The sequence below is a fragment of the Panthera leo genome, chromosome E1 (genome assembly GCF_018350215.1).
Source record: "Panthera leo isolate Ple1 chromosome E1, P.leo_Ple1_pat1.1, whole genome shotgun sequence".
Taxonomy (NCBI): domain Eukaryota; kingdom Metazoa; phylum Chordata; class Mammalia; order Carnivora; family Felidae; genus Panthera; species Panthera leo.
In genome coordinates this window covers 35,544,153-35,563,141 of record NC_056692.1, presented here as the reverse complement: position 1 = coordinate 35,563,141, position 18,989 = coordinate 35,544,153, and the positions used below count along the sequence as shown (strand labels likewise).

Sequence of the window (18,989 nt, the reverse complement as noted above, 5' to 3'; positions counted from 1 at the left end):
AAACCCCCGTGAAACAGAACAGCTTCTCAGGCAGGCTCCAGGGAAGCAGCCACACCATTGCCTGGATGGAGGCGGTGGCTCTTGGAAGGCTTCTCTCTCGTCTGTTCATCAGCCTCCACCTGCCCTGCCTCTCCCCCAATCCACGTCCTCCGGGAAGCCTTCCCTGATGTGCCAGGAAGGCCAACCGTCTCTTTATTCCCTTATGAAGCTTACACATGGATGTGTTCCGGGGGCTCCCCAAGGCTGAGGACGAGTGCTGCCCCTCCCCATCCCAACCAGCTTCGAAAGATCGGGGGCTTGGGGAACCACTGGCAACCTCGAGCCCTGGATCCTTTGTGGGTCCGGCACGGCGAAAATGTCAGCAGCGGTCCCCCGTCCTCCAACTCTGACCAAAGCAGAGACTTCTGGGTAGCCCGGTTTCTCAAGCTCGTTGCGTGATTTTCCCCTGTACACAGAATAAGTGTCGGGGGCCCCGAAGTCCTCCCGAATACACATGGGAGGGGACATTCTCAGCGAGGAGGAAGCCAGAATTCGGAACTCAGCCCCGACTCCTGACCCCTCTTGGCTTTATCACAACTCCTTCTCTTGGGCCCTGTTCTGCCTTTCGTGAGAACAGAGCTCTCAGTCGGCCCTATCCCTCCCCCCAACCCCTGGCCCTGGCTGCATAGAAGGCCAGGGGCCCAAGATCGAGACAGAGGGAGTTGGAGACCCACTTCCTGGGCCCCAACCTGAGGGAGGAAGCTGTTGGCTTAAGCATGAGGCCCAGGAGGACAAGATCACTTCCCACCACCAACACCCCTACTTCCATTCCAAGGGAGAGGCCCAAGGGGGAATGTTCCAGGGGAACCGGCTCTAACTTCTCTGCACAAGCTGCCAAACCATGAGGGCCTGGGAACCATCTCCTCCAACAGATCTGCTGACCTCCCCCGAGAGGCTGTTGCAAACAGAAAAGGGGGAGGATGGAAGGGGGGGGGGAGAAAAAAACAAAACCCCTCCACCACTCACCATCCAACAGTTTTGAAGAACTGGGGGGTGAGAGGCAGACTGCCCTGCGTGACAGCTGTACCGTGGGGCCACAGGGGGCTGAGTCTCCCTGGCTCTTCCCTCTCCCAGCTGCTGACCAGGACCTTTCCTGGGCCAGGCGACACAGCGGGGAGGGGGGGACGGGGGAGAGGGGGAGACAGCGGCCCCACCCTCCCTCCCTGATGCTAGCGCCACAAGGAAGACCGTCCAGGGCTCCAGTCTCCACACCCCCCTCGTTCAGGGAGACGGCACCCAGCACGTCCTGCGGGCCCGCGGCCCAAGCCCTCGAGGTAAACCTGGCCGTGACAGCAATACAGCCACCAAGCAGCTGGTCTGCTTCCAAATGCCCGTGTCTCTCTAAACTAGGGTGTCGGCAGACAGAGCCTCAGGAGAGCCGCCGCTCCTACTACAAAGTAAGGAGAAGGCGCCCCTCTCCAGGAGCCCCCTCGGCCCAGCGGACGCACGGACGCACCTCCCCTCCCGGGGGCTCCGAAACCAACCCTACCGATCGCTGGCTCTGCTCCTCAGAGGGACGGCAAAGGGGAGGGTGGAAATGCCCATCGCCCCTCGGCCGCCGGGAAGATCCCGTGCTCACAAGGGGGGACGGGGGAGACCAGCCTAAAAGTAGCCCCCATCCAGGCTGCCGGCGGTTCCCCTAACATCTCTCGTAGACTCTTCGACTGCCTCCTTCCTTCTGAGGCGCGTGAGGGGGTGGAGGGAGGAAAGGTGGGCAGGCACGGGAGTTGAGAAAGGGTGTGAAAATTCACGCCCAACGGGGGTCATCTCCCTCGGTCACTGTACCCCAGCTCTCCCTGCTCGGCCACATCTTCTAGCAACCGCGGCCGCCTCTGCGTTGCCCCAGTGCCCGCCGATATCACTGTCTTACCGTCCATCCGTCCCACGGGCCCTCCGTACCCGCCACTCATCCCACTCAGGCAAGCCTAGCTCTGCCTCCTTTCTCCCCTTTTACCCTGGATCTCCACGCCTGGCCTCACCCTGGACCTCTACGCCCGGGGCTGTCCATCTAAGATGACCTGTCCTACCAACTCTTCCCAGCCTTTCCCTCGGGGAACTCTCTTAACTCGTCCACCTCGCGCTGGCTGCTCCTTTGTTCCGCGTCTGCTCTGGACAGATGGGCCCAGAGTATATACATCGTCCACACCCTCAACAGATAGTTACAGAACGCATACTGCGTGTCAGGTGCCGTTCCAGGCGCCGGGGACACCACAAGGCACAAGACAACAAAAATCCTTGTCCCCTCTGAGTTGATGTTCTGCTTGGGGACATAAGAGAAAATCACAGCAAAAAAAGGGGAGAGGAATGCTGGGCAGGGGAACGTCATTTAAAAAAAGTTTTTTTTAATGTTTATTTTTGAGAGAGAGAGAGAGAGAGAGAGAGAGCAGGGGAGGGGCAGAGAGAGAGGGAGACACAGAATCCGAAGCAGGCTCCAGGCTCTGAGCTGTCAGCCCAGAGCCTGACGCAGGGCTTGAACCCACGAACCACGAGATCATGATCTGAGCCAAAGTCGGATGCCTGACTGACTGAGCCACCAGGGGAACGTCATTGTAAAGGTCAGGGACGTCCTCGCTGAAAAAGGAATGTCTGAAGGAAGCCGTGAGGGAGCTGAGGGAGTGAGCCATGTGACTATCTGAGGTAAGAGTGGGCAAGATGGAGGGAACAGCAAGCACAAAGGCCCTGAGGCAGGAGCAAGCCTGGTGTGTTTGGAAATGATAAGGAGGCCAGCATGGCTGGAGCAGAGTGAGTGAGAGGCAAGGTAGTAGCAGATGAGGTCACTAGGTGTGACAGCCTGAAAAATGACCCTGCAAAGATACCAGGTCCCAATCCCTGGAACCTGTAAATGTTACCTTCTACGATAAAGTTTTTGCAAATGTGATTAAATTATGGATCTCAAGGTGGGAAGCTTATCCTGGGTTATCCAGACAAATAGCGCCATTACAAGTGTCCTTACAAGAGAGACAGAGGGCAATTGGACACCTAGGGAAGAAGATAAGGTGATGTGACCCCAGAGGCAGCTGCTGGAGTGATGTGGCCACAAGCCAAGGCTCGCAGGGAGCCTCCTCAGAGCGCGTGGCCCTGCCAGCACCTTGGAAGGTGAAACAGAATTCGACTTCTGGCCTCCAGATCTGCGAGAGAAGCAAGTGATGTTGTTTTAAGCCACTGAGTTTGAGGTAATTTGTTATAGCAGCCCCAGGAACTGAATTCAATAGATCATCCCCTGTCTGAAGGTGTTTACGCGCTGGCTTGGGGTATCTGTCAGGCAAGCCCGTGCACGAGTATGGGTCTGGGCCCCTCCAACTGAACTCAGACTGTCAAGAGTGGGGACCACACCCTGCTCCTTGTTTCTAGCGCATGTGGATAGACAGGCCACTTCTCTGGGTCTCATCACGGAGGTCTGGGCCAAAGTCTCCACAGGGTACAGCGAAGGAAGGCTACCCTTCAAAGAGCAACCGTTTATGGCACAACCGGGGTCAAGCCATGCCGCATGACGGCAATGGCAGCAGTCACTCCAGACGATCCTTTGGAAGTGGGATAGGGCTTGAGGTCAGCAGACCAAGATGTCGTGCTTGTCAAGGGGATTCATGCATTGGAACAGATTTATTTTAACACCCTGGCCCAAGGGGAGCAGCTGAGGGAGAAGCAGGGCTACTCACTCGCCGCGAGTGACATCAGCCAACTGTGCAGATGATGCCTGGATTGGGCAACACTGGATGTGGGTCAAACCAAGGAAGCCTTGCCTGGGCTTCTGGGCTCCCGGGCTCCCGGGCTCCCAGAGCTACATGTGGAAGGATGGCTGGGGGTGGGGGTGGGGGACAGCTTTCCAAAGAACGGCCTGGTAGAACAAGAAGGCAGGGGTCCCGTGGAGCTGAAAAGCCTCCAAGCTGGAACTTCTTCCACTGCCCCCAACCCAACTCAGTTTCTACCTGGACTCCACACGGCTCAGTACGCCTATGTGGGCACGAAGAACGGCGTGGTGCCTGACCTGGTATAGACGGTCAGCAACCACATGTCGAACTGAAGTTCAGCAGGGAATCAGCTCCTTGGGGACCCTGGCGAAATACAGGCAGGGAAAGGCTCTGAGGGTGGTCTGCCGGCCCACGCCAAGAGCCCGGGCTGCAGGTGGCCAAGGCCGCGGTCTCTGGCCCTCCAGTTGACGACGGAACTCTCAGGTTTTCCATCATGGACCCATTTGCAAATGCGCCGTGCTGTCGTCAGGCCATATGCTCGCCACTTTGGAAAACAGGCGCCGTGCCCAGGCCCCCCACACCCACAAGGAAAGCCTGTGACGGGCATGCGGAATTGTGTGTTATCACTTAAGTGCTAAGGTGCTGGCTTGGGAAGAAGAGCAGGGAACAGAAAGAGAACAAAGGGAAAAGTCACAGAAGGGGAAGGCTTCCCAGACGAAGTATGCCACTCTGCCTCTGGCCTACAAGACACTCCGTGACTTAAGCCGGGTTTTTTTCCCCCAAGAGGTAAATCAAGCCTGAAGACAAAAAAGTCTACCATAGAGGCTTCCGCGCCTCACCCGGAGCATATGGAGGAAGCAGGGCTGGGATGCGTAGAACAGGGGGCCAGGCAGAGCAGGTGCCCAGGGTGCCGTCTGTCTGCAGGATGAGACCAACGAGATCACTTCCTCCCTCCAGAAGAGTGCCTGGGGACACTCGTGCTTTGCACAGCAAGAAGGGAGGGGTGGCCACAACCACCGGCATGTGCGGCCATCACCTGTCCCCAGCCCCGCCACTAGCAGGGCCAGCCCAGAGCACTCGGTGGCCAACACCGGTTTACCAGCTGACCTGGGAAGAAGGTGGTCCAGAGAGGGGAGAACATTCCTATTGACCTGGAGAATCCTCACAAAGCCCTCTAGGACACCAAAGAACCTCCTCCAGATGATGGTGACCCCACACAGGGGTTGCCCGTCCTCCACGGGCTGGCCACTCTGTGCCCCACTCCCACCGCACCCAAGTTCTCCCTTGGGCCTCACCAAGCTGGTCTCTGGGAGAGCTGGTCAGCTCTCTCCCATCGCTCTTCCTGGCTCCAAACGTGCAGAACTTCACAAAACAACCCACACCCCCAAACAAGACCTATATCCCCCTCTCTTCCTCCCCTGCCCCAAAGGCTTGGGTAACCGTCTTCTGCCTCGCGAGGAAGACTCGAGAATGCAGCGTGCCTGGCTACCTAAGTGGCGGGTGCTCTGTGCTCGCTGCCCAGGTCAGAAACTTGCTTGGAACAGGCAGGGTTCTTGCTCGCTCTAGGAGGTTCAGAGCGGGGAGCCGCTCGGCCTGACTCTGGCTGCCGCCCTCACTACAAAGCATGTCCCAGGAACGCCAGAGCTGATGTGGTCTCCAAACCCACACACACACTCTAGCTGCTAGCTCTGGGGCAGGGGGCAAACGAGGAGGCAAAAGTGAGGGCCTGCCTGCCAGGTACAGTAGACGTGTTACGCCAGTGTGGCTGGAAGAGAAGGGGCAGAAGGCAGGGGTGGGGTCAAAGAAATTAGGAAAAGGTTCTGGCACCCATCTGTTTTCTAACAACACAAAAGCTTGCAAGGACTTTGGTAAATCCCGCCTCCCCACCCTCCCTCTACCCTGGTCCATGCTCCCTTGTCTCTCCCCAGTAAAGGCCCTCCCTCATCTCTAGTCCTTTCTGGGGACGTGCCCGTGCTCTGCAGACAAGGAACACCAATTACTTAGGGAGACGTCAGGAGAGCCTCAGAGCTTCCCAGTGTTAACACCAGTGTTGAAGGAGGTGGCTTGTGCCAGGCCAGGGGGCTCAAGCAGGAATGTGAATGGAGCCCAAAACCTGGAAGCAGAAAATTCCCAGAAGGCCCAGGAATCAAAGACCGGCAGAGTGCATATTTTGGTTCGGATGCCTACGTTGATCAGAATTCTCCCACCTCTTGCCCGCAGCCACAATATTGACAGGTTGCTAAGAGTTCCTCGAGGGCTGGAGCCCATCCCGGGAAAAGAGGAAAGCTGCACAGCTTGGCCTTGCCAGACCCACGGAGGCGCATCGCTGACCTCTGTCTTGCTGTGGCAAGAAGCCCAGACTTGTTATATAAAAGATCTGGCCTGCAGCTGGGGCCCGAGTGAAAACACACAGCCTAGAGCCCAGGCCTCTAAATCCGGCTAGGGAACATCTGAGGGCGGCCCGGCCTTGAGTTGACAAAGAGAACGCTCTCCGAGGAGTGGGGTGGAGGCTTCCTAGAAGGTTGGTGGCCGGAAGTGACAGAGACGGGGAGAGGTGGGCTACCCGGAAGCCTGCGCCTGTCAGAGGGGGATGCGCTCACAAGTTTGCACCCTCGAAGTCCTACCCGACCAGATACATTATCTGGATTAAACACTCCTCTGCGACGAGAAAGGGAGTGGGTGCTCCAGGCCCGGGAGGGCAAAGCGTAAAGCTATCTTACTCGGCCTTTCTAAAGAATGCCGGGGTTGGGGCGCCTGGGTGGCTCAGTCGGTTAAGCGGCCGACTTCAGCTCAGGTCATGATCTCACGGTCCGTGAGTTCGAGCCCCGCGTTGGGCTCTGTGCTGACAGCTCAGAGCCTGGAGCCTGTTTCAGATTCTGTGTCTCCCTCTCTCTGCCCCTCCCCTGCTCATGCTCTGTCTCTCTCTGTCTCAAAAATAAATAAACGTTAAAAAAAAAATTTTTTTTTAAGAATGCCGGGAACAGCAGTGCCCAGGGCTCCAAAGAAGCAGGGCCCCCGCTGTCCTGTCCACCGCTGGAGCGTGTCCTCCCTTTGCATTCTGTTTGTGGATCTAAAGAGGCCCGCTGATCCGGGCTGCGGCAAACTGTTGTTGGTTCAAGGTGGGGCATTCCCACGAGAATTCCTCTCCTCTAAACTGTGCCAAACATTTGGTCTCATCTCATCCCTTGGCTGTCTGCTCACTGGCCTTCATGGAACGGGCACCCAGACTCACAGAGGCCAAATCTTGTTCTCATTTCCTCATTCTTCATTCCACAGGCCGAGAACAGTACTGGGCCTTCAAACGTTCGCCGGCAACATTTGAAAATGAATCTCATTTAAAAAAAAAATAAACGAAAGAAAGGGACTGACGTGATGCGCACAACAGAGGAGGTAGGGGGACGGGAGGACACAAGACACTTGCATGCGTGGCGGTCACCCCGCCTGTGAGCGAGCAGAAGAGGCGCACACTCCCAGCTAGCAAAGGGACAGTTGACTTGCCCAGGACCCCCCAGGATGCAGGCCTGCCTCAGCCCGTGTTTTTCCCACCCCGTTTCCTCTTTCCTGAGGAACTGCATCAAAATGGAAACGATTTGACTCCTAACGACTGCTAAGCACGGTGAAGTCCCGAATCAGGTTAAGAAGTATCTTTGTATACGGGCGCCTGGGTGGCTCAGTCGGTTAAGTGTCCAACTTCAGCTCAGGTCATGATCTTGATGTTCCTGAGTTCAAGCCCCGCTTCGGGCGCTCTGCTGTCCGCACAGAGCCCGCTTTGGATCCTCTGTCCCCGTCGCTCTCTGCCCCTCATGCGCATGAGCTCTCTCTTTCTCTCTCTCTCAAAAATAAATAAACATTTTTAAAAGTGCAAAAAACAAAACTTAAAAAAAAAAAGAAATATCTTTGTATAACTTCACATAGGAGATGATTGCTTGCTCGGGTGAACACTATCTTATTCAAAAGCTGACAAGTAGACTGGGTGATCTGCACAGATTCGTTCCAAGTTAAGGATTCCTACTGAAAAGACTGTCAGGAAGACAATGACTGACAGAGGGGACCTGGGCTTCAAAGGACCTGAATGGGCCCACTGAAATCCCACCGGGCTGCTGGCGAGGGGTCAAGTCTTCATTATCCGAGAACTTTCCCCTCCTACTGCTCCAGTGGGATCTCTCCTAGCTCACCACACTTCTTGGCCACCTCTTCCAGTTGTCTGGGGAATGCAAACCCGGCTGAATGTTGGCCTGCTTAAGTTTAGAAAGGTAAATCTCATTTTTTAGAACGCAGAATAGAGTCCAAAGTCAACTCTTGCTTACCCACACACGAAGACTCACAGCCAAACTGGAAAACCCAGATTGACTTCTCTCTTCCACCGGCCAGGTGGAATGCAAACTTGATCTCACGCAAGTTCACGGAGAAAACCAACCTGGTAAATACCAGATGATGAACAGCTACGTGATGCATAGTCACAGCCAAACCCCAGGACAGATCATTCCAGTGACAGAGCTGGTGAGCAGACAAAAAGCCTCCTCAGCCAGCCCCCTCCCCCCATCCTTATCCCAGTAGGAGAGCGCGTCATTACCTGGGTGGCCTTGTCATTGGTACAGCAGGTGAAAGCCCCATCAGCATCTCGTGGCCACTGGCCCAGAAGGTAGGAGCTGAGGATGGTGTCCAGGGAGAATGTACGTCGGACCTGGGGTGGCTGAGGCCTACACACTGACTTTTCTGGGGCCACGGAGCACGGGACGCTGGCTGGAAGAGAGCACAGCCCGCACACCTTGACATGAGCACGGAGGAGGGAGACGTGGTAACCAAGCTTCTCTCTCCTAGGAAGCCTCACGTGACTGCCACGTCTTCACCTGTATCCACCTCCCTCCTACAAGAATATGGAGCGGCCCATAAAAGCAAATACAGTCTTGGGACGCCTGGGTGGCTCAGTCGGTCAAGCATCCGACTCCAGCTCAGGTCATGATCTCACGCTTCGAGGGTTCGAGCCCCGCGTCGGGCTCTGTGCTGACAGCTCGGAGCCTGGAGCCTGCTTGGGATTCTGTGTCTCCCTCTCTCTCTCTGCCCCTCCCCCACTCGCACTCTGTCTCTCTCACTCTCAAAAATGAATAAATGTTTAAAAAAAAAAACTTAAAAAAAAAAAAAAAAAGCAAATACAGTCTGACTGGAACTTTCCTGACTTAACCAGCTGGACTTTATCACTGGAAACAATTTACATCCTTTTACTTTGGATGAGGGGTTACTCTATACATGTCTTCTATCTTTTTCCTGTTCCTCATGGACTATGAACGTGAACTCTGAAGTCTCCACAGGAGAGCAGGACTGTTTCCCATCATTAACAAGGGAACTCTAAGTGGCCAAAAAGCAATCTTTTATCCACTGCCCTGCCTCTCTCCGGCACCCACTGCAGAGCTCCTAAGCACTGAACAAAATCAACCCAATTAACTGAAGGACTCTCTTTATAATTCCTTCAAGACTGGTTAGCTCAGCGAACCTAGGTGACAGAACAACAAAACTCCTTTCAACCACCCAGGATGGAGGAATCCAGCTAAGGAATCCAGCTTAGGAAAATCAGTCTCCAGGGCACCTGGGTGGCTCAGTCGGTTGAGTGTCCAACTTAGGCTCAGTTCATGATCTCGTGATTTGTGAGTTCGAGCCCCACATCGGTCTCTGTGCTGACAGCTCAGAGCCTGGAGCCTGCTTCGGATTCTGTGTCTCCCTCTCTCTCTCTCTCTGCCCCTCCCCCACTCACACTCTGTCTCTCTCTCAAAAATAAATAAACATTAAAAAAAAATTGAAAAAAGGAAAATCAGTCTTTGGGATCCCTCCACTGTCTCCAACTTCAGGTTAAATGGGACAAGCATAATAAAGCAATTATAAATCCATTCATTTAATTTTTACCTCCGTTAAGTTTGGGGAGAAGGTGAAAGTTGAAACCGTCATAAGATGTTAAGAGTTCTGGAATCATGTGTAAGTTTCAATCACCTGGGTTGACCCTGTTTTCCATGGGCACATTCAAAACATTCTACTATCTCGAGATCTGTAAAGGTTCTTTTCCTTTAAACAGAGCAAAACGCTTTCACATCTGCAGGAGTCCCTTGACAATTCATGTGTGCATTAAGCAGAGCAAAAGGAACCTGGGACTGTAGGTATAAATAAACTTGAAGAGCTTTATATTAAAAAGACACCAACTGGCTGGCAGTTCCTAAAAAGTTAAACGTGAAATCACCGTACAACCCAGCAATTCCGCTTCTAGGTAAATATACAAGAGAATCTATAGCAGGGTCTTGAGAAGATATATATGCACTCATGTTCACAGCGGTCCTATTCAACCACCAAAAAGTTGGAAGCCACCAAATGCCCATCAACGGATGAACGGGATAAAGAAAACGTGGTGTGGGCACGCAATGGATTATTAGTCCCAAAAAGAAACGAAATTGTGATACATGCTACAACACGATGAAACTTTGAAACATTATACTAAGTGAGGGGCGCCTGGGTGGCTCCTAAACGTTAAAAAAGAAAAAAAAAAGAGAGACACTAACACCATGTATGTTATCCAGATCCATTTACACATTTACACACATTTTGACAGAGTTGTAATCAATATGAAACGCACATTGTGTTCTGCTTTGCTCTACCCATTTCACATACGCATCTCCAAGTATCGACAATCTACATATTTATCGCTTTCAATGACTACATATGTTCCACCAGGTTGGTATACGGGAGTTTGCTTAGCCACTCCCATATAATTGGACATTTGAGGGGTCTCCCTGCTCGCGATTCGCGTATCACAAATGTTACAACGCGGATAACTTTCGGTCTGTTTTTATTTAATCCCTGGCATATTTCTGAGTCCTCTCCCTCAGCTCTCATATGCGCTCACTTAAAACACACGAGAAATGGGGCGCCTGGGTGGCTCAGTCGGTTAAGCGTCTGACTTCGGCTCAGGTCATGATCTCACGGTCCGTGAGTTCGAGCCCCGCGTCGGGCTCTGTGCTGACAGCTCGGAGCCTGGAGCCTGTTTCGGATTCTGTGTCTCCCTCTCTCTCTGACCCTCCCCCGTTCATGCTCTGTCTCTCTCTGTCTCAAAAATAAACATTAAAAAAAAAATTAAAAAAAAACACACGAGAAATGACATGTTGCAAACGTAGCAAACGTAGTAAGTGAATTGTGGGAAAGCCGGGAAATAGACAAACAAAAAGAAAAACCTCGAACCTCAGCATCCAAAGAGAATCACAGGTAATACCATGATAGATATAACCATGTCAGCCTTATTGCTGTGTGTGTGTGTGCTTTAAAGTAAAAAATGGGCTGGGGGGGAGGGGCGGGGAGCGCGCCTGACTCTTGATTTCAGCTCAGGTTATGATCTCACAGTCTGTAAGTTCGAACCCCACACTGGGTCCTGTGCTGACAGTGGGGAGCCTGCTTGGGATTCTCTCTCTCTCCCTGTCTCTCTATTCCTCCCCCACTTGTGCTCTTTCTCTCTCAAAATAAATGAATAAAACCAATTTAAATAAATAAATAAAATACAAATACAAAATAGGGGGCACCTGGCTGGCCCAGATCAGTGGAACATGTGACTCTTGATCTCAGAGTAGTGAGGTTAAGCCCCATGTTGGGTGTAGAGATTACTTAAAAAGTGAAAAAAATCTTGGGCGCCTGGGTGGCTTAGTTGGTTGAGCGTCTGGCTCTTGATTTCAGCTCAGGTCATAATCTCCCAGTTCGCGTGTCCAAGCCCTGCATCGGGCATCTCTGCATCTCTCTCTCCCTCTCGCTACCCCTCCCTCCCTCTCTCTCTCTCTCTCTCTCAAAATAAATAAATAAACTGTAAAAAAAATATTAAAAAATAAAAAAAATGCCAAAACACATAAAATTTTAAAATGGGATCATTTTTTACATGTTCTTTTCCAATACGTTTTCACCTTATACCATAAACACTTCTCCAAATAATACATATTGACCTACAAGCTATCCTTTTAAATGATCTTAACATTTCTGTCAAAACTCTTCAAAGGTTCGTTTTCAAAGGTGGTAGCCAAAGGCCTCATGTTCTCAGGTTCTGGTCCCAAGCCCTTACCTTTCCTGCGCACGTCCCTTCTCTCCAAAAGTTTCTACGTCCTGGACGAGCCATACTACTACCCACCATTTCCCACCCATGTCCGGAGCCTTCCCTCCTCTGAGGTTTTGCCCACGTGCCCAGGGTGGAAATCTGCCCCATGAATCAGGGCCGGCCTAACCACTCCACCTCCACGAAGCCTTCTGGATTTCCTGGAAGGAGTATCTCGGGATTTTCTGATTTTCCCCAGCACTCTGTGCCCTTCTAGTACTTAGCATCCTCTCTCTTGGATTACGAGTATTTTAACTCCTAGATAATAAACAACCTGCAGCCAAGGACTGTCCCTAACTTATCTTCGTACCCCACACAGCGCCTAGGACATAGGGCTGGTGGTTGGGCAGTACCTAAGTCTTCGTGTCAAATCAAAACAGGTTACTACAAGGGGACGCCTCCTCTAATTAGACCACGGATTCAAAGTCTGTGCATCCATGCTCAACCCACTCCCCGTGAATAAACCCCCCAGGCCTGCCTGTCTCTTCCTCTCCCCGGCTCAGGAAGGCCCGACCTCTCTCTTCTGCTCCCTGCGCCTTGTTATATGAGGCAGCGACAGGCATGCTGGGGGTTCAAGCCCCAGCTTCATCTTCCACACAAGCCCGTCCACCACTCTTTTTCCTATCCCGGATTTAAGACCAAACGGTGGCAGTCCAGATATTTTGCGGAGGTTTTGACACAGGCTGGCAGGCAGGTCAGACATCACATTGCTGCCCTGTGGTCCGCCGAAAGTGCCCATGAGACCCCGGGGATGAGAAAGCAAGTTTACAGGATGCCGTGACCGAGTAACAGAGAGGCAGGTGGGAAGCAGATGAGCAAGAGGTTGGCATAAAGGCCAGAATGCCGTGATCTTGACAGCTGCTTCATCGCTGTGCAAAAGAGGGCTAGGGCTCCTGGGCAGGGGCAGGGGGTGGGAGGGTGAAGCGGCCAGGGGGAGATATCTCTGGGAACTGCCTCGCCCAGCCCCTCTGCAGAAGCTGCAGCAAAAGCATCTTTGGGATTTTTCCTCTACGGGGACCACGAGGACTCACTGGTATTTATATAGACCTTTCGAGTTTCACCCCATCTGCACGGTGTTTTAATGCAGGTCTTTACTCCCCTGTCAGCCCTGAAAGGGGCTGGGGGGACTGTAAAGGGAACTAAGGGCCAGAGGGGGCCAGGCTCGGGCTAGACTCGGTCACCCACAAGGTCCGAGGTGGTCCTAACACCTACACCCAAGACTCTTTCCTCCTCAATCACCCCACACAGGCTCCTGGCCCTTCGGCATCAGGAACATCCTGAGAGGTTGCACCTGCAGGAAGGACTGTCCTTTTAGCCCCTTTTTGGGGAAGGAAACCATTCAAGGGCAGGCACTGCCCAGGTGTCTGGGCTGATTTTCTGTTTCCTGGGTTGGTTGGGTTATTTTTTAAAGTCTTTGAGACCTTGGGATTCTATGATCTCCTAGGGACCATTTAAACCACATCCATTTGGGGGCGCCTGGGTGGCTCAGTCGGCTGAGCGTCTGACTTCGGCTCAGGTCATGATCTCGCGGTTCGTGAGTTCGAGCCCCATGTAGGGCTCTGTGCTGACAGCTCAGAGCCCGGAGCCTGCCTCGGGTTCTGTGTCTCCCTCTCTCTCTGCCCCTCCCCTGCTCACACTCTGTCTCTCCCTCTCTCTCAAAAATAAATAAACATAAAAAAAATTTTTTTAAACCACACCCATTTGGTATCCGTATGCATTACCCCTCATATCCCACCCCACTCATGAGCTCTGGTAGGAGTCTAACCTCAAGGACAACTATGAGGGATGGGACTGTCCTCCCAGGACTCCCAGGGCGAGGGGGGACCCAGAATCCTGGAGTCTGCTGTGAGAATCCAACCACCCACTTTGGTCAACTCTACATGCTTTTTGGCACCAAAGTTATTCATAAAGACTCTGAGGGCATCATGGGTCCTGATTTACTCCTCCAAGTACATAAAAATAACAATACCGAAAAGAAAGAAAGAAAGAAAGAAAAGAAAGAAAGAAAGAAAGAAAGAAAGAAAGAAAGAAAGAAGAAAGAAAAAAAAAAGAAAGAAAGAAAGAAAGAAGAAAGAAAAAAGAAAGAAAAAAGAAAGAAAGAAAGAAAGAAAGAAAAGAAAGAAAGAAAGAAAGAAAGAAAGAAAGAAAAAAGAAAACAAGGAGCGGGGCAGGGACAGGAATGGACAGGAAGCACCCCAATCCAGAACCAGCGGCCTCTGATGCCTGCCTCTCTGCCAGACTTGCAAGGATCTCATTGCATCAAAGTCAAACTGGAGGCCTTGCCTCAGTTTCTCTTCCTCCAAAGACAACAGGGCCTCAGCCATATTTCGACAGTGACAACATCCTAGTGCTGGCACAGCTCCTACCAGCCACAAGGTGACAGACTCCCCTTCTGTCTCAGAGACCTCAGCAAGGCCCCACTTCCCCTCCCTGACCCCCAGACTCTTGGCATGTCCCAATACCTCTGGAGAGAGTAAAATGCCACGTTTCCTTCAAGCTCAGAAAGAAGGGGAGGAGGGCACTTTGTGGAAAATTAGATTTTGATAGAAAAAGAAAATTTACCACTTACTTCAAAACCCTAAATGGTTTGGGGAGCACCTGCTAATCTGGGGCACCAAAACCAATAAAGGGCAAAACCAAGGTGTCAAGTTCTACACCCCGCCCCCGCCCCGGCCCCCGCCACTAAATGGAACACCATCCAAAGCTAGAATCAGACAGTGACATGTATTGTGCCACCCTCAAGGGGGCGACAGTCTGGAGCAACGTGGGCCCCGCAGATCCAGAAGCAGCTCTGACGTGAGGGAGCCAGTTAGTTGGGACCAAGGCTCTACCCACCTCGTGATGTGACTGCAGCCACTGCCACCCGATCTCACTGAGCCTGCTCTCCCATCTGGCAACCAGGAGAGCGAGCCCAGCCTACGTTCCCTCCTAGGGATGCTCTAAACAGCAGAAGATGAGAGGCAAAATTGCTTTAAAGTCTTCACCAGACAGATCAGGTTGAACCAGTTAACGTCACTTAATCCCTTCCTCTTCTACGATTCTTCAGGACAGAAGGTGGCGGGGGGGGGGGGGGGGGGGGGAAGGAGCCTAGGAAGAGAACGAGCTCTAGCCATGTTATCCCTTGGGAACGTGCACTACTCCGGCGTCAAAGCCTCTGCTTTATTAATGCCAGTCTAAGCCAGTATGGGCACCACCCTGAATAAATGGAGAGGGACACACAGCCGCTTGGAGAAGCTGTGCCGCCCACGGAGACCTAGCTCAGGTGGGACCGTCCCCTGAGAAGTCCCCCGAGTGAGAGCATCGTCGAAACGGGGCTGAGCCCTCACGGACATACCAGAAAGATCTGGGGACTGGGGTCTGCGCGGCCACTGTGGGAGTACAGCTAAAGCGGCAGCACTGAGAGGTCGCGACGGTTGCTTGTGGTTGGAAGATGAACTGGTTTCATTTCTGGAAAGTACCCCTCTCGGATTTGGGAAGCTGGGGGGGGAGGGAAACAAGACAATCGGCTCCCCTAGCTGAGAAGCAACGCCCGTATCACGATGGGGCCTGTGACAAAGCAGCAGGCCTTGGGGGGGGGGGGGGGCGGAGGGGGGGGGACGGGCACCAGCTGGGTGCCTGCGGGAGGGTGGAGTGTCCTGTTTACAGCGCTGTGGGGTATTATCGGCCCATCGCATGTAGCAGCCTCCACAGCCCAACCACCTGGCGAAGCACCCTGGCACGGGGCCAGGCCATTTCACCATGCAGCTGAGCAGCGGCGGAGGCTTGGGTTCTTGGGCAACGGCAAATGGAAAAAACAAAACACAACAGCGCATGCCGGAGATAAGAAGCCTCAGGTGCTATCTTCCAGCGCCACTTGGTTCGGTTTCCCAACTGCTGCATTTGTATGGCTTCGGGGACAGGGGCTCCGAGTGGACAGGGCCAGCAGTCAGGTGTCTGTGCGTTGGGGGGAGGGTCCAGGGGGCGGAAAGCAAAGAGCAGACAGGACGCGGGACCGAGAGTGGCCAAGAGGGGCCTGGCGCACCACCACAGACCGGCGGACTCCTCCAGAGTGCCCACGACACGCCAGTCTATAAGCACCAGTGATATGGGAAGCGGGCACGGGGACAAGGATGAAGGAGGACACTGTCTCTGCTGTTCCCTCCTATCCCCTGGCTGGAGATCAGCTCAGGCCTGACCATACCAGCAACCCCCCACCCCAGGAACCCAAAGAAGGATGACGGCTGAAGGGCAAGAGGGGGTCAGGGGAAGGAGGAAGGCAGCAGATGATGCAGGAAGTGAGGCTTTTGTGGCTGTCTTTCTCAACATGGCCAGAGATAGAGCGTGGGGTGGAGGTTTGGCAGCTTGCACGGAGAAACCAGCCGCTGACCAGAGGGTCCCGGCCGGGCATCTGGGCGGGGAATGACTTCACTCATGTTGCTACCTTTGGAGCAACGCAGGAGAAGCTTGGGAAATAAGACAAGGCTCCTCTCCCTCATTCTCTGTTAACGTGAGATCTAGTGGTCCAAAATACCCCAGAAGGACTACAAAAGGGAGAAAGATGGCCAGCGAGGTCGCACACGTGGCCAAAACTCAACAACCAGCTGGTCTCACAAGTGAGCTGGGAGTCACTTTCTCATGTCGCTGGGCTTTGGAGCATTACCAGCACTAGCCTTCTCGCCTCCTCTCTTAAAGAGAGATCACATACTGTAACGGAAGCTGTACCTGCATTGGAGGAAATACGAAAATGCAGGTGAGCAGGAACTGAAAAATAAAAACGATGCGTATCCCCACTCAGGAGATTGCCACCTGTACGCAACCCTTCCTGAGCTCTCTCCACGCACGTGTGTATGCATCTGTCTTTTTAATAAAAATGAGATCAGAGCATATGTGTTTTCCTACAATCTGCTTCTTGCCGGCAGGCATCTTCCTTCAGAAAGAGGAGCTGGCAGGGCGGGGCAGTCTGGGAAGCTGAGGCCGGGGGGCATAAAGCTGGCCATCAAGGGAGCAGGCCCTGCCCCGTCCCGCCCCCCCCCTCCAGGCTGTGATGCGGCCCTTTTGTTGGGGGAGGAGGTGGGGGGGGGGGATGTGAATCTGGAGAGGAGCAAAGTGAAACAGGGAATCAGAATTTCTAAACACTTCCCCAGGAACAGATTGGCAGCCGGTAGGGGAAGTTCCTTCCAGCAGCTTTATAAGGATTCTTGTTCCATTTCAGTACGTGTGTTGGGATTAAACACTGCAGACAGATCTTCGGAGCAACCTGTATAGTCCAGTGCTGCCGAACTGCTTGCTTAACTCAGGGACATGTGGGTTTTGGAGGGAAGTTGTGGTCAAACTGAAATCCCCAACATGACTGTACAAGAGTTAGAAGCCCTCCTTGGAAAGCCCAAGGAGACCCCAACCATCCCAGCTGGGAAAATCAAACCTGGGGCTTTAAACAAAGCTTCTTTCGGCGCCGAGCAAAGAGCTCATTTTCAACCACGACATGGAGAAGCTACAGAAACCAGATCTAAAAAGAAAGAAGGAAACAAGAGTAACATCACATTTCCCTTACCGCGAAGGCTTACCTAAACAGAAAAGAGCGATGAAATTTGTATATGCATGAGAAACCACTCAGCCAGACCCTCAGTGAATTCCTAAGTCCATGGTTAAGTGTGCAGCACAAGTGAGAGCATTTCTGGCCGTGTCTGACTTCCCAGCACACAGACCACATCTATGGGAAGCGGGAGAGAAGGGCCAGGAGCAACCCATCTAGAGATGTCACTGTGGGGGGAAAAAATAAGGAAGAGGCTGACTCTTTGTAGCAGCAAGGAGGAAAAGGGTGATCTCAAGTGTGCGTGTATGCGTGTGTGTGCGCGTGTGCGCGTACAAAAAGAGTAGACAGCAGTTACTCAGTTATTCGATTCTCAAGAACCCGCAGTTGGAAGAAAAGGAAGTGGCGTGAACTTTTCACCTTTTATCTGAATTCTCTGAAGAGTTCTGCAGGATTTCAACATCCTTAACACAAAATACTAGCAGTTAGTGATTGGATCACGCTTCCCTTTGGGATCTACTTGGACTCTGCACGCGTAGCATAAATAGCACATAGCCTAGCCCTCTCTTACAAACAAAAAAATCCCCACCCACGGTTATTTGGGAGTGAGGAATCTCTGGGCGGCCTATAAACTCGGAGGGCGGGCACAAACCCCTCCGTATTTTCACTTCTCGCAACAATCTGATTCCTATCAAGTCAAGAAGGAATCACAACATCCAGTCAGCTCCCAGGTAGTCTTGTAAGATCAACTGAGGGAAAGGCAGCATCAGAGACTGAGAAGGTTCGTCCACAACAAATCCTACGAGGGGACACCTGTGACTGAAACTCAGTGATTCCCGCTCTGAATGTGTGCACCCCATACTCTCGTGAACTCACCTACAGAACAGGAGGCAGAGTTTCCGGTGTGTTACAGGTGGGGGGTCTGTGACACACCCTCGTGTAAAGAGGAGAACTGATTTCTCCGGGGCCCCACAGACAATGGAGATGCGGATCTTTTTAATCCGGGAGAAGACTTTTGAGGGTATAATTCCCACCCCCGTCCTCCACTGTCCGGCTCCAGTCTCTGACTGGCTGGCTGCTTTGATTGAGGAACGGCTTCCACGGGTTAGAAGAATTCTAGTCCTTTCCCTCGCTAGGAACCAGGGTGATCATACCTGGGTCTCAGGAACACTGTTTTACCCGCTGGGCATCTTGGGCGGGGCCAAGGGGAAGAAAAAGACAATTTAAAAAATGAAGAGATTCCTTTTCTGGTGAGGAGAATGCAAAGTGGGTGAAAGAAAGAAAAGAAATAAGAACTCCAAATCGTCAAAATAATGTCTGCTTTGTGAACAAACTAGGACTTAGTTTTAGTTCCATCCAGCTTGCCTTCTCCCTGATCTCAAGCAAACTGCCGGACAGCAATATCTGTGTAAGCAACTATTATTCAATTTAATATCAGCCCAGCTCACGCAAAACACCTAGTCTTCGACGGAATTTGATTCACCCTGTTTTGTTGCCTCCCCCCACTCCCCGCTGACGATTCCAAAACCCAAAAGAATTTTTATTTTTATTTTGGGGGTAGCTGAATGGCTCGGTTGGTTAAGCACCTGACTTTTGATTTTGGCTTAGGTCATGATCCCAGGGTCGTGAGATTGAGCCCCGC

General features: G+C 52.6%; 1 protein-coding gene across 1 annotated transcript in view; it reads right to left on the bottom strand.

The window, feature by feature from the left end:
- The window catches only part of FAM117A (family with sequence similarity 117 member A), a 43,556-nt gene that overhangs the window by 10,013 nt on the left and 14,554 nt on the right, over positions 1-18,989 (bottom strand). The window contains exon 2 of the mRNA XM_042917439.1: positions 8,302-8,471. Within this exon, the coding sequence (XP_042773373.1) occupies positions 8,302-8,471 (170 nt within the window). The remainder of the gene's footprint in view (positions 1-8,301; positions 8,472-18,989) is intronic.